This window comes from Neomonachus schauinslandi, chromosome 13 (assembly GCF_002201575.2).
Source record: "Neomonachus schauinslandi chromosome 13, ASM220157v2, whole genome shotgun sequence".
NCBI lineage: Eukaryota > Metazoa > Chordata > Mammalia > Carnivora > Phocidae > Neomonachus > Neomonachus schauinslandi.
Genome location: NC_058415.1, coordinates 12909349 through 12922533, shown reverse-complemented (window position 1 = coordinate 12922533; position 13185 = coordinate 12909349). Strand labels below are relative to the sequence as shown.

At 49.0% G+C, this 13185-nt stretch overlaps 1 protein-coding gene across 1 annotated transcript in view; it reads left to right on the top strand.

The window, feature by feature from the left end:
• The first annotated feature begins 5336 nt into the window (after positions 1-5336).
• The window catches only part of KLF9 (Kruppel like factor 9), a 22186-nt gene continuing 14337 nt past the window's right edge, over positions 5337-13185 (top strand). The window contains exon 1 of the mRNA XM_021694349.2: positions 5337-6467. Within this exon, the coding sequence (XP_021550024.1) occupies positions 5963-6467 (505 nt within the window). The 5' untranslated portion in view covers positions 5337-5962. The remainder of the gene's footprint in view (positions 6468-13185) is intronic.

Here is a 13185-nt window from a genome sequence, read left to right as displayed (position 1 = left end):
CCCCGCCCACTCTCACCCCCGCCAGCCTTCCCCACCTCCTGCCGGGTTGCGGGGGCTAATTTCAAGGTTAGCTCACGTGGGCGCGGGCGCCCGGAGCTCCTTGCACGAGTTTGGGGCGGGTTCCTCATCCCCCAATCTAGGGCAGTTTGTTCAACTGCAGTAAAGGGAGCTTGATGTTCCAGCAGGGAAGGGATTTCTGAGAACTGGGGCTGTCCTCAGATGAACTCGGCTCCTCCGGCTGCTGCTGCGGCGGCCGCCTGCGGAAGACTTTTTAAAAGGGCGATGCCAGGCCGGGGCGCGCCGCCCGCCCCCGAGCGCGGGTGATGCACGGTGCGCCGCGCAGGGCCTCTCCGCGCGCGGGGGGCCGCTAGCTAAACTTATCCTCCTGCATATGCATGAACGTGTGGCCTTTCTGCTCGGCAAAGGAGAGGCCTGGAGTTTTTGCGGAAGGCTGCTAAGTGCAGCGAGAGCAAAGTAGGGCGTTGTGCAAGTTTTCGCGCGGGCCGGAGGCGCGCCCCCCCCCCCCCCCCGCGCAGGCCCTGCGTGTTAACTGACGTTATGGCCACGGGCGTTTTGGCAGATAGGTCTTTACCTGATTGTATTTCAAATCCAGAACACTGCCTTTGCTGGGAGCCCCGATCCCTTCGGCCCGCCTCCTCCTCCCCAAACTCACCACCTTCCCCTAATTCCCCAGCTTTCACTAAAGTGAACGCTACTTTGCCCCCAGAAATATGCTGTGTGCCTAGGTGGACTCGCTGAAGCCGAAGGACCTGGGTCCTGAAAGAAGTCTGGATCCAGCCCAGAGTGAGGTCCGACACGTGATCCCCTACCCCCAGTGGGCCATCTGTTCTCCTCCTTCCTTCCCGCCTGGAGGCTGGCAGCTCTGCCCAGCACCGTCCACGCCTCCCAGCAGGAAATAGTGAGAAAAGCCAGAGTTCTAACCTAAACCTCTCCGGGTCTTGGGCAAAGATGAGATTGGGCAATAAGTTTTTTAGATTAAGCCCCAGGTGGTAAGCTCCACCCAGAGAGTTGGGGAAACTCTGCGCAGGGTTCAGTTTGGATTAAAATCTCCAGGGAAGGGGACTGGGAATGGGCTGCATTCGCGTGGAGATACCTCTGCTGGGGCTAGGGTGGAAAATTTGCACAAGCTAGCTTGAAGAGAGAAAAAGCAAGACTATGAAATTAAGGAAGAAAGGATTTAAGGGATTCCGGACAAGTTTATATTGTGCCTGCTATCCTTAAATATTGATTTAAGACATTCTGACCTTCATTGCCATAAAGACCTGTTTGTAGATAGATGCACAGCAGATGAGATGGTGTTTAGAACCCAAGTCTTGCTCAGTTTTTTTCCCTATGATTTTTTTGGGGGTGGGGGGTGGGGCGGAATCCCAAGAGTATTTGGAGTTTGTAAGGGACTAGGGAGATGTATTCATCTAATGCCCTTAATTCGCAGATAAGGAAATAACTCTAAGAGGGTGCCTAGGGTCATGCTGCTCATCTCAGGCCCAGGAGGCCCCTTCTCTGCCCCAAGCTGGCCTAAACACATGCTCAAAGAATCAGCTCAGGGTAGGCACTACCTCTTCTAGAGGTGATAATTATTTTAGGATGCACAGAAAATAAGACTTCTAGCTACAGGCCCATAAATGGTTGTTCTTGAGAACTTGGATAATAAAGCCAAGCCTTAGACAGAATTTAGAGAGGAAAACACATAATCTAGAAGCACAGTTACAGTCTGAATTCCCATGCTCCTCCCAGTTGGTTTGTGTGGATTTGAAATGTGTATTTACATAAATTGGGGGAAAACAGACCTCTCACATTTATGTGGCATAATATATACTTTACTGGTAAATTATTCATTGTAATTAGGAATGATTCATATTAATTTGGGATAATTTATGTTGCCAGAATTTAATTGGGACAACTACACGCTGGCAAAACAGTGTAAGCTGATTTTAATCAAAGAACTATTATAACACACATCCCAATAGAGCAAGGGGAGCTTGTTGTTACACACACACAAAATCCTGATGTAGCAATTATTACTTGTGATATATGTTATTTTGTGGTATATATAATTTGTTTTTAACATATAAGTCTCATCGAGGATAGACTGTCTTTTCATTTCTGTACTCCCCCAGGCCCACCTAGCTCCCTGACCGAAACATAAGTATCTGGAGAAGGAATGAGTGGCAAAAGAGATAAAGGGGAAGGTATTCTATAGTTCTAGAATTTCTGGGTTTAAAAAGCTATTCTAAATCAAGTCAAGCAGCAGATACACTTATAAATATGTGAGAGAAACTCGTGTGCATGACATCTCGGTTTTCTTTTATTACTTTCTTCTATAACTCTGAAATGAATGAGTTGGAAGAATTCAGGGTTTTTATGTCCAGTCCAAACAAAATTAAATTAAAGGTAATTAATAAAAGAGAAGAGGGCAAGAAGCAAGGGAGGGGAAAGTTTATATTTTTTAAAAAAACCTATGATGATTGATTCATTCAAGTTCCTGGATTACAATGTCCAAGGAAAGATACAGACTTCCCTTCTTTTCTAGAATACCCCAATGTTAATTAACTCTAGGGCAATCTGGAGGTGCCCAGTGCAATGCCCGTTGCAATGCAAGTTCAAGAGACTGTGCAGGAGGTGATCATAGAGACCCTGGAGAGATCCCATTGGTATTTGTGCTGGACCTTAAAGAAGCAAGCAAAGGTGCAATTTCTAAATGATCATGTATCCGTGGGGACAGAGTTTGTCCCAGAAAAATTATGAAGTAGGCAAACTCCCCTGTGCTTCAGTGAATTCTTTTCTAAAATTAAGGAATACAAGAACTTTAAGACGGCTTCACTTTTACATACCATGATGTACCTACTTTCCCATGATGGTGATGGTGATAATAATATTCTCAGTTGACCGCCACCCCTTTTCCATACTTCGCTTTTCCATATAGTCAACCTACTACTGTATCTTCCTGTACCACTTCAAAGGCAAAGTCAAAATAAACTATACTGGCCTTCAAACTGAGAGGGCTCATTTGGAACTCTAAAGACCTCTCTAAAGACCAGGAAATTGGTGGAACTTTCCCAAACCTTAACCAAAGGCTAACAGCCAGTGGGGGCCATGGCTGGACCTCAGCGGGTCTGCATCACATAGAGGTAGGTACCTCTCACATCCAATTAGGAAAATCAATGTATTTTTAACCAATTGTGTCCACCGTTCGCAAGAGACATTAGCCCTAGATTCTTTTCTCAGCTATCATGTTGGAAAACAACCCATCATTCATTCAGAGGGAGAGACAAAATGAGTTAATCAGACTCCAAGACCCATGCTAATCATTGATCAAATAATGCCACAATATTCAATAGCTAAGGATCTCTGGCTTGTTCCAGTTCTTAAGAATCTGTTTAGCACAGTTAATATTTCACAAAATCGAAGAGTTTGGTTGTTGTAAAGCCCAAAGGGCTTGGAATCATTAGATTTATGGTTTGAATTGAGCTCTGTCACTATCTACCTGGTAAGATAGACAAGTCACGTCTCTGTGTCTCAGTCTTCACATCTGTAAAATAAGGGAAGAGAAACAAGCCCTGAAATCCATCCAGGGGGTCAGTGGAAAGAAAATGGTGTCTTTTTAAAAATCATACAGATTTTGCATTTGTTTATTTTCTTTTTATTTTCATGAATGTTTGCTTTATATATTTGTGCCTATTAATATGCATATGCCTATCCTGAATTGTTACATCTTCCAGAAGAATTAACCTTTTATCAGTCATTCTCTCTTTTTTAAAAATTATGTTTGTTGGGGTGCCTGGGTGGCTCCATTGGTTAAGCGTCTGCCTTCGGCTCAGGTCATGATCCCAGGGTCCTGGGATCAAGCCCCGCATCGGGCTCCCGGCTCAGCGGGAAGCCTGCTTCTCCTTCTCCCACTCCCCCTGCTTGTGCTCCCTCTCTCGCTGTCTCTCTCTGTGTCAAATAAATAAAATCTTTTAAAAAAATAAAAATAAATAAAAAATTATGTTTGTTAAATAATGCAATATATGTTAAGAAAAAAAAAAGAAGAAGAAGGTAGCGGGAGGGGAAGAATGAAGCGGGGGAAATCGGAGGGGTAGACGAACCATGAGAGACGATGGACTCTGAAAAACAAACTGAGGGTTCTAGAGGGGAGGGGGGTGGGAGGATGGGTTAGCCCGGTGGTGGGTATTGAGGAGGGCACGTTCTGCATGGAGCACTAGGTGTTATGCACAAACAATGAATCATGGAACACTACATCTAAAACTAATGATGTAATGTATGGGGATTAACATAAGAATAAAAAAAATTATGTTTGTTAAAGTGTAAAAAAATAAAATAAAAAAATCATACAAATTTTTGTCTCCATTTAATTGAAGGTGGGTTACAGTAGCTTCAAAACAGAACTAAAATAACTTGCCTAGAATAAATTGCACTAGGGAAGGAGAGGAATGAAAAGTTATCACAGAAGCAGAGATGGGGTGTTTCCCTGTAGGAATAGTGAGCCATTTAAAAAGTCTGGTTTAATAGGAACTTTTATCAGCTCTACATTTTTCTGATGACTTAGTCATAGTCAATGCACTAGATAGAAGGATTATTAAAAATCTGCCCCGAAGTATGCTGCATCCCCAAACTGAAAAAAAATGAAATGATGCTTTCTCATTTGTGTTTATTCTTGGGCAACTTGGCCTGACATATTCAGTTTAGGTTTGTTTTTTTCTTAAGGTATTGACTCGCATTTTATTTACTCATCACCCCTGCCCTTCCATACATATGTCACTTTTACTACCAGCCACACAGAACACAAGGATGTGTCCAGTTTCACTACAGCTCTTGGCGTTTACAAATGTGGAGCGCTTGCTTTCGGAACGCCCTTCTGATTGGCTGGGCCAATGTCAGTGACATCAACCAACTTACTTTTGATTGGAAGGCTGGTTGCTGGGACTCTAGCGTTTGCAGGAAGTCACTTAACTGTTTGCAAGCTGGAAAACCGAACCTGAAGTTTTCTTTTGTCACGAGAACGAACGCAAGTGACTGGGGAAGGTGTGTCCCCACGGCTCCGCGGGCGGGAACGCGAGCCAGGAGGCCCGGAGCGGCTACCGGACCGAGAGGCGCTCCCGAGGATGAGCCGCGACTCCCTTCCAGCCTCCCGGCTGTTACCCTTTTAAATGTCAGCGTTCGAGGCTGTAGGGGTAGCACGAGGCAGCGAAACGGAACAGTCGGATTGGCCGCACGCCTCAGTTCTAGACGCACCTCTCCACCGAAAGGCCGTTCTGACTGGCAGGGGGAGAAAGTAAACAGAGTTGAATCACCCTCCCCACTGGCCAATTGGAGGGGGTTTGGATCGTGACGTGATGGGATTCTGCGAAATTGTTACTGAGCAAGAGAATGCCGGAACGGTGCGGACCGGCAAAAGCAGGGGCTCAGAAGGCGTCGGTGGACTGGGGGAAAAGTGTCTCTTAGACCCGGCGCTCGGTCCGGCCCTCGCCACCCGCGTCGGGGTGGTCGGGTGAATGTCCTGGGGCTTTGGCTCGACGGAGAGGCGGCCGAGGGCGTGTACCTCTCTTGCAGTTTCCTCTCCCAGCGCCTCGGGGGCGTTTTCAAGCGAATAAACTTGCGGCCGCCACGTGTGGCGTCTTTCCAAGGGAGCCGGCTCGGAGCGGCCGGCGCGCCCGTCGGGGGGATCGCGCCGGGCGCGGGGCGCGGGCGGCGGCGAGCGGCGGCAGCGCGGCGGAGCCGGGGGCCGTGGATGCTGCGTGCGGAGGCGCTGCCGGTTACGTAAAGATGAGGGGCTGAGGTCGCCTCGCGCTCCTGCGAGTCGGAAGCGCCCCGCGCCCCCGCCCCCTTGGCCGCCGCGCCGCGCCGCGCCGCGCTCGTCGTCCGAGGCCAGGGCAGGTCGAGCCGAACCTCCGCAGCCACCGCCAAGTTTGGCCGCGCCGCCGGGGCTGCTGTCGCCCGCACCATGTCCGCGGCCGCCTACATGGACTTCGTGGCTGCCCAGTGTCTGGTTTCTATTTCGAACCGCGCTGCGGTGCCGGAGCATGGGGGCGCTCCGGACACCGAGCGACTGCGACTACCTGAGCGCGAGGTGACCAAGGAGCACGGTGACCCGGGGGACACCTGGAAGGATTACTGCACGCTGGTCACCATCGCCAAGAGCTTGTTGGACCTGAACAAGTACCGACCCATCCAGACCCCCTCGGTGTGCAGCGACAGTCTGGAGAGTCCGGATGAGGATATGGGATCCGACAGCGACGTGACCACCGAATCTGGGTCGAGTCCTTCTCACAGCCCGGAGGAGAGACAGGATCCTGGCAGCGCGCCCAGCCCGCTCTCCCTCCTCCACCCTGGAGTGGCTGCGAAGGGGAAACACGCCTCCGAAAAGAGGCACAAGTGCCCCTACAGTGGCTGTGGGAAAGTCTATGGAAAATCCTCCCATCTCAAAGCCCATTACAGAGTGCATACAGGTTAGCGGCGTCTCCCTCTCCCACCGAGCTCTGGGGTTAGTTAACCTTTGGCCGGGCAGTCTTTCTGGGCGTTAAGGACACCACGCTCGGCCTCAGGGGTGCCAACATTTTGGATAAGATGCTGGTTTAACTCTTTAAATGATTGAGCCGTGTAGAGACGGAACGCTCCCTCTCTCCTTAATTGTCTCCAGTCTCTAGAAGCCATGGAGAGCATGAACCTGGCAGGCAGAGTGAGCGCGGAGTGCCAGCCCCTGTGCGTGGCTGCGCGGGAGTGGTGCCGCACCCCCCCACCCCGGCCCGCCCCGCCCCCAGGACTCCCGCACCCCGCGACCGTGGGGCCACCCCACCTGGGCAGGTGCTGCATTGGGGAGGTCAGACGGCGTATCTTTTATTTGATTCTCTTGAGGGATTGCAGCGAAATGGCCAAAACCTGGGGAGAAGCGGCACACTTCACGTGGAACCTTTTAGGGATGACTAAGGACTCATTTAGCTGTATGCTTGCTACTTTTCAGGGCTTGCCAAGGTGGTTTTAAATTTGGCCAAGAGTCCCCAGGGAGGTTTAAAATAACACTGGTTCAGGCGGCAGAGGAATTTGATCAAGTGATGGTTGGTGGGTTAACTTCATGACTAGTTAGCCTTTTTAATGCGATTCCAAGGCTGATTCCCCCCGCCCTTCCCCCCCCCCCCCCCCCCACATGATTGGTGGCAGCCTCTACCCTGAATAGTTAGCGGGGAGGTGTGGTCCTTGCCTGAGGTCAAGGCTCGGTAGAGAACGTGGGCCTGGAGACCTCCTGGAAGGGTCTTTCCCAGGGAGACCAAAAGGCCAGCGTTGGCCCAAGGAATGTGGCCAGGAAGACATATGCAGTATAAAAACGGGCTTTGGAGGCTTACAGAGACCTTGGTCAGCCAATTCTGTTGGTTCTGTTTAACATAACTGAGAAAAAGTTGGAAAGGGCTGGGCCCTGCTATCTCACCATCTTTAGTAAGGCTCTTCTACAACTGCTATTCCGATAAGAAGCGCAGGACCTGACCCTTTCATGGAACTTACTGTCCTTCGACCCTCTGACACCGTATTGAAGAGGCCGTTGGAGTTCCTTAGCCAAGTATTGTCTTTTTGGGGTGTGATTGTAGGTACTTTTAAGATGAGGCCCGGGGCCTGTGGTTTTAAAATGATCATTGGTTGGTTTGGTTTGGTTTTGCTTTTGAAAAGCAAGGCCACGTAACTGCATTTCGGATTTTATTTCCTTTGGACGGTGCTTCTTGTGGAGGCGCCTGCTGGCCCAGGACTGCAATGGAGTTTCCTGCGTGGTTAATGCACAATCAGGTTCTGTTTGGGGGTGTCATCTAAAGCTGCCCTCAAACAGCAGAGCTGGAAGTTTGCATCTGTAAGGCCGTCGTCGGAAGGCAGATGTGTGCCCGAATTGGGGGATTTGACCTTTAGCATGACTCCCCCCCGGGGTGAAGCCGGGGGTGTATTAACCCAAGGGTGTTACTCACCCGCAGCTGTTGGGCGGGCCTGGCCTTGTCAGCCATGTTCCCCGAGTTCAGTGGCTCACAATGACACTCACTGCCACCTTGCGCAAAGGCACTTTCTCCTTCAGGGAGCTGCCTGGTCGGGCGGCCCGGGAGGCCTGCAGGGTTTCTGTGGGAGCTACCGGAGTCTTTCTGTCTTAGAAAAAAGATTCCTGGAGTTCTGAACCATTCAGCTGAGTGATTTTTCTCGGGCATTTATAGAAATGGCTGCTTATGTGTGCGTGCATGCGTGGTGCTCTTTAGTTCTCCATAAGGCAAGCCGGCTCAGCTGCTCCAGGAGAACCTTTTACACAGTCAGGAGTGGAAAACCGAGGGAAACGTTAATCCCATTTTAAATGCTACAGTCAGTCTTTTGAAACTAGTGATAGGGTGATAGCAGGTGTCTTGTTTATGTTTGGGGGCTCTGTAACACCAGGACACGGTTGAACAAAAACCTTGGCCTCTGTAAATATTGTGGGAAGCACACTCCTACTGAAGAAGGTATGTGTCAAGGATCCTCTTTAAGTAAGAGACTTAGAGAGGTCTTGTGCATTTGGAAGTTGCAGATTCGGCTTCAAGTTAGATTGTCTTGGGGAGGGGGGGAGATGAGGTAAGGAGCTTCCTGGGGTTTGTTGTTGTTGTTGTTGCTGTTGCTGTTGTTGTTTTTCTTTTTGCTGGTATTAAATCCAGAAGGTGGACCTCAGATAGCCTTTGGAATGTCTGTATTCTGTGAAGATTTTAACAGCTAAAATTCCAGCCACACCCCCCTGCTCAGTATGGCCCAATAAGAGTCCTTCCTGCTGCTTGCTCATCTCCTAGAGCCTCCTCCAGCTCCCACTTCCGTAGACCGAGGGGCTTTAAGAAGTTGAGTCATTTAAACAAAATTGCATTTAAGCCAGTGCTGCTACGTCTGTCGTGTCCTAAGAGAAAACAACGATTTTGAGTTGGGTTCTCCTTTGTCCTCTTGTTTCCCAGGTGGGAGAAACTTCAAGTTACTTCAATTCCAAGTTTGCAAACTAGAGGCCTGCCGCTGGGCCGGCTTCACAAATCTGTTTGGCATGGCCAACACAGAGTTAATAGAAAATGTAATTAGTTACCAACATCTGAAAATCTGAAGATTCGGCACGAATCCAGAGTTCTGGCTTCTCTGGAAAAATCGATCGACTGGGCAGTACTGGGCCTGAATTCCTACCCAGCAACAACTGGCTTGAACTGATCATTTTTTACAGGGCAGTGTCCTTTATTATTTTAATCATTTACATCATCTCTGTTGGCATGTAAGTTTACCACCCCCTCTTCGTTTGACCCTCAGTTTCTTAATCCACTGGGTAGGCTATTATCACTGAACCTCCTCATAGGTTCTCGTGCAAAGATTAAATAACATAGACAAAGCACCTAATATAGGATTCCACATACAGAAAGCCCTCAGGAAATTCTGGATCTTACAGTTTGCGTGTAATAGAGAGGGATTCCTCCAAATCAGGAACCAGGATAAACTTATTTTTAAGTAGTACGTCAGTTTGCATTTTATAATACTATGCTCAATTTGCTTTTCTTCGGCCTCTGGGTCAGATATTCTTCCCCAGTAACGTGCTTCTAACCTTTAAGCAACGGATCCACGGTTAATCTGAAAAATGCCGCACATACATTCTTTCTCGTTTCCAGACTTTTGGGACACTTTAGAGGGTATTTATGGTAACGTTCCAGCTTAACAATTAGACCCATTACAGTACTTTGCTTGAAAACACATGGAACATATATATATATATATTTTTTAAATGCAAGCAGTTTGAAGTTTATCCTGTTACACCCCCCACAGACCAACACCCACATCACCACCATCACCTACGCGCCCGTGTGCACGCGCACACAGAAGTCCCCTCACAGCCCCCACATCCACACCCACACACTCCTCCCCCACCTCAGAGCACGTACCCCAAACTGGCTCCACAAATACGTGCTCACTCTGCAGGCCTCCTGCCACACCAACATCTCCTCAACCCCCCATGAGCACTAAAAAAAAAAAAGACAAAAAGTTTCTCCTGTTTGCTGACTGTGGTCACCTTGCACAGTTTTGTATATATGGGGGCGGGTGTATCTTTGGGGGAAGGAAACAACGACATCCGAATTCCAGATCAAAATCTTCAGAGCCAGCTGGTGTAGGCTAATGCTAGGCTGACATCCCAATGATAGAGACCCTAGGCTTTACTCCCGTGCCAAGTGCCATTTTTCTTTCTTTTTAGAAGGACTCAAGTCGGCTCTCCTCAAGTGGGGACAACGGGGTTGAGGTTGAAGACACTGGTCATATCACTCCAGTTCCACAGAAAAAGTTTTAAAAACAACTTTTTTTTTTTTAAATAGAGCATAAGGACGTTTGTGTAAAATTAAGGAGACACTGGGTTGCAAAACCCCCAAGAGTGATTGCTTCTGTTTCTTCTTCCCCTGCTTGCACATTTCCCTGGGATACTTGAGACTATGTGGCAGAAGGGATCTGGAGGGCCCTCACCATGGAAGGTCTCCTCTAACCCTGGAAACAGGTTTTCTGGCCTCTTTAGAAATGTCCATTCAGCCAGGATGTTCCCTCCCTGAGACCAAAGGTTTAAAATTTTGCTAATACAGGTGCCAGGCCTGCCCTGAGCCTCTTGTACTCCTCTCCTTTAATTACTGCAAAAAGCTTTAGAGTCCACTGTTTGATTCAGGAGAGTCTAGTGGCCCTCAGAGGTGTGAGGACCCATTCCGTTACCTGGGAGGCAGGGGTTCAGGGACAGGGCAAGGTCTCGCTTTGGCTGCAGGCCCCAGACTGGGGGCCTCAGCTCACAAGTGGCCTCCAAGCAGGCTATTCATTAGCCGGTGTCCAGTCTCCGCCACTTTCTCTTCTCTTCCTAAGTAGAAGGGAGGCCCTGCGTGTGGGTCCTTGAGGAGACATTCTCTCTGCCCTGTTCTTTTTTCCATAGGGCTCCCCAAGTGATGTGGATTGTTGTATTTCATAACCTGACATGGTTCATCCAAAATAGATTTACAGCTTAGCCTGAGTGGGGCTTGCTTGCACAGTAATTGTTTTTCTACTTTATTCCACACCCCCCCCCCCGTTTTCTCTCCCCTGAGGAGACTTCAGACATTTTTTCCCCATAATTGTCCTTCCCTCCCATGACATTTTAATGCCACGGGAATACTGTAGAGCTGTTTGTATATGTACCCCTTTAAAAGACCACAAACCACGGCGATAGCTTAGACTTTTTTCACCTGCCAAAGATCAGATTTTTGCCCCCTTGGGGCAATATCCACCCCACTCCCCAGTGAGACTGTCTAAACACCACCTCATGCAAGCTGTCTTGTGGGGAAGGGGGAATGACAATCTGCATTCGAGAAGAAGGCAAAGAGCTGCAAATGGCCTCTAGCTGTAGAGGATGTGAGGTTTCTAAGGTCGCAAGGATGGAAGAAGGGAGTGCTTCTGGGTTACAGACAAGAGGCTAAAACCCCCTCTACTCCGAAGAATGATGGCCCCGGCTGCCCAAGCCCCAGCTGGCTGCTGGGATCAGCCCTGGGGAATTAGGCCTTTCAGGGGACCCAGCTGCTCTTTGTTGCCAGTCTCTGAGGTAGGACTCGTGGCTCCTCTTCCTCACTTCCCCTATTCTCGCAGAGACAAAGTGGGGTTGCCTTAGAAAATCTGCTGCTGCTGGCAAGGCTGTTTCACGACAGAAGATACACGCAGAGTAGAATTACGGGATGAAAACATTATTCCCCTCTTTCTCCCTCGGATCTTGGAAGAGTGGTGAGGAGAGGGGAGGGGACGACTGGGGCCTGGGGTTGGGGAGGAGGTCGCAGCAAATGTAGAGCTGTTTTGATGGCAACACCCCAGTACCTTCAGATGCAAAGATGTAACCTGAGGGAAATGAATACTTGGATTCTGAACATAAGGGTCAGATTTACATTCTTGTCTCAATTGTTGACGCTTATCCCAAGAACTAGTCATTCTGCAATGTCTGTGGGAAACTCCCAGCTCGAACTTCCCAGGGAGAACTATCATATGACCTATTGAGAAAGCGGCTGACAATGGTCTTCCCTAAGAAGTTCATTGGGAAGAAAAGTGGGTGGATGGGTTCCAGTATTCACTCTTCCAGGAGCCTCTGAAACAACCTGGTGTGTGCTGGTTAGAGTCGGCTTTCTAGGCCATCAATGTGATTTCTGAATGCCTTATGGTCACTAGCATTCTTGATTTAAACAAACAAACAAGACAGAACCAGCTTTGTCGTTTTCATTAGTCTTGACTTCCAAATTTTTCGGGTTGTTTTTTTCTCCTCCCCTTGGCTGTTCTCAGGCTGGGAGAAAAAGCTTGCAGCCCTCCAGGCCTCCCCCACATCCGACCCTCCCACCTTATCCTGATGTTTCTCCAGCAAGCCCAGCGCCTACTGAAGAACGTAAATTAGTGCCTAGTAATTGGTACAAAGGCACTTTCTGTTTCTATGCAACACGCAAAAAGGAGGGGCGACAGGAAGGGAGAAAAAAACCCCACAGATGGTTAAAAGGAAAGAAATGGGATCCTCTGCAGTGGTCTCTGAGCAATCCTGGGTTTTGCTCCGCCCCACTTTTTGTTGGGAAGCTAGTCACAGGCCTAGGCCTAGATCTGAGCCCTTGGTGGCGGCAGCTGTCAGTATCAAGAGAATTTGGAGCTTGGAAGTGACCTTGAGGGGTCATCACATCCATCATTTTGCCTGTAGAGGAGGTCAACACAAGAGGGCGCCCCGGACTCTGAAGGGCTGTTGAAGACGTGCTAAAGGCCCGAGCTTGGCCCACGTAGACACCTTCCCTCATTGTGAATTCTTTGTGATTCTTTGATCTGAATTCTTTCCCCAACCCCCACCCCCACGGTCTCCCGAGAATTCCAATCTGTGGTTAACATTTTTAAAACCCTGGTTTAAAGAGCTGCTTCGCAGTAACCAAATTAACCAAGCAAAAGGGCAGAGGTGGAGTCATCCCGGGGACCTCTGCCCTTTTATTATGGGAGCAGCTTACTGTGAACCAGCCCAAGGCCAAGTGCCAGGGAAATTTCCTACCCCACCCTTCCTGGAGCCCTCCTGAAACTTTAATACCTTTTTGGTGCATTAAGGCCAAGAGTAAACATTTGTCTTACCCTGGCCTCAAGCAGTCCCCTCAGCAAATAATAGGACTCACATTGTTATTCATGGAGAATGCTCCCTCCCCCCCC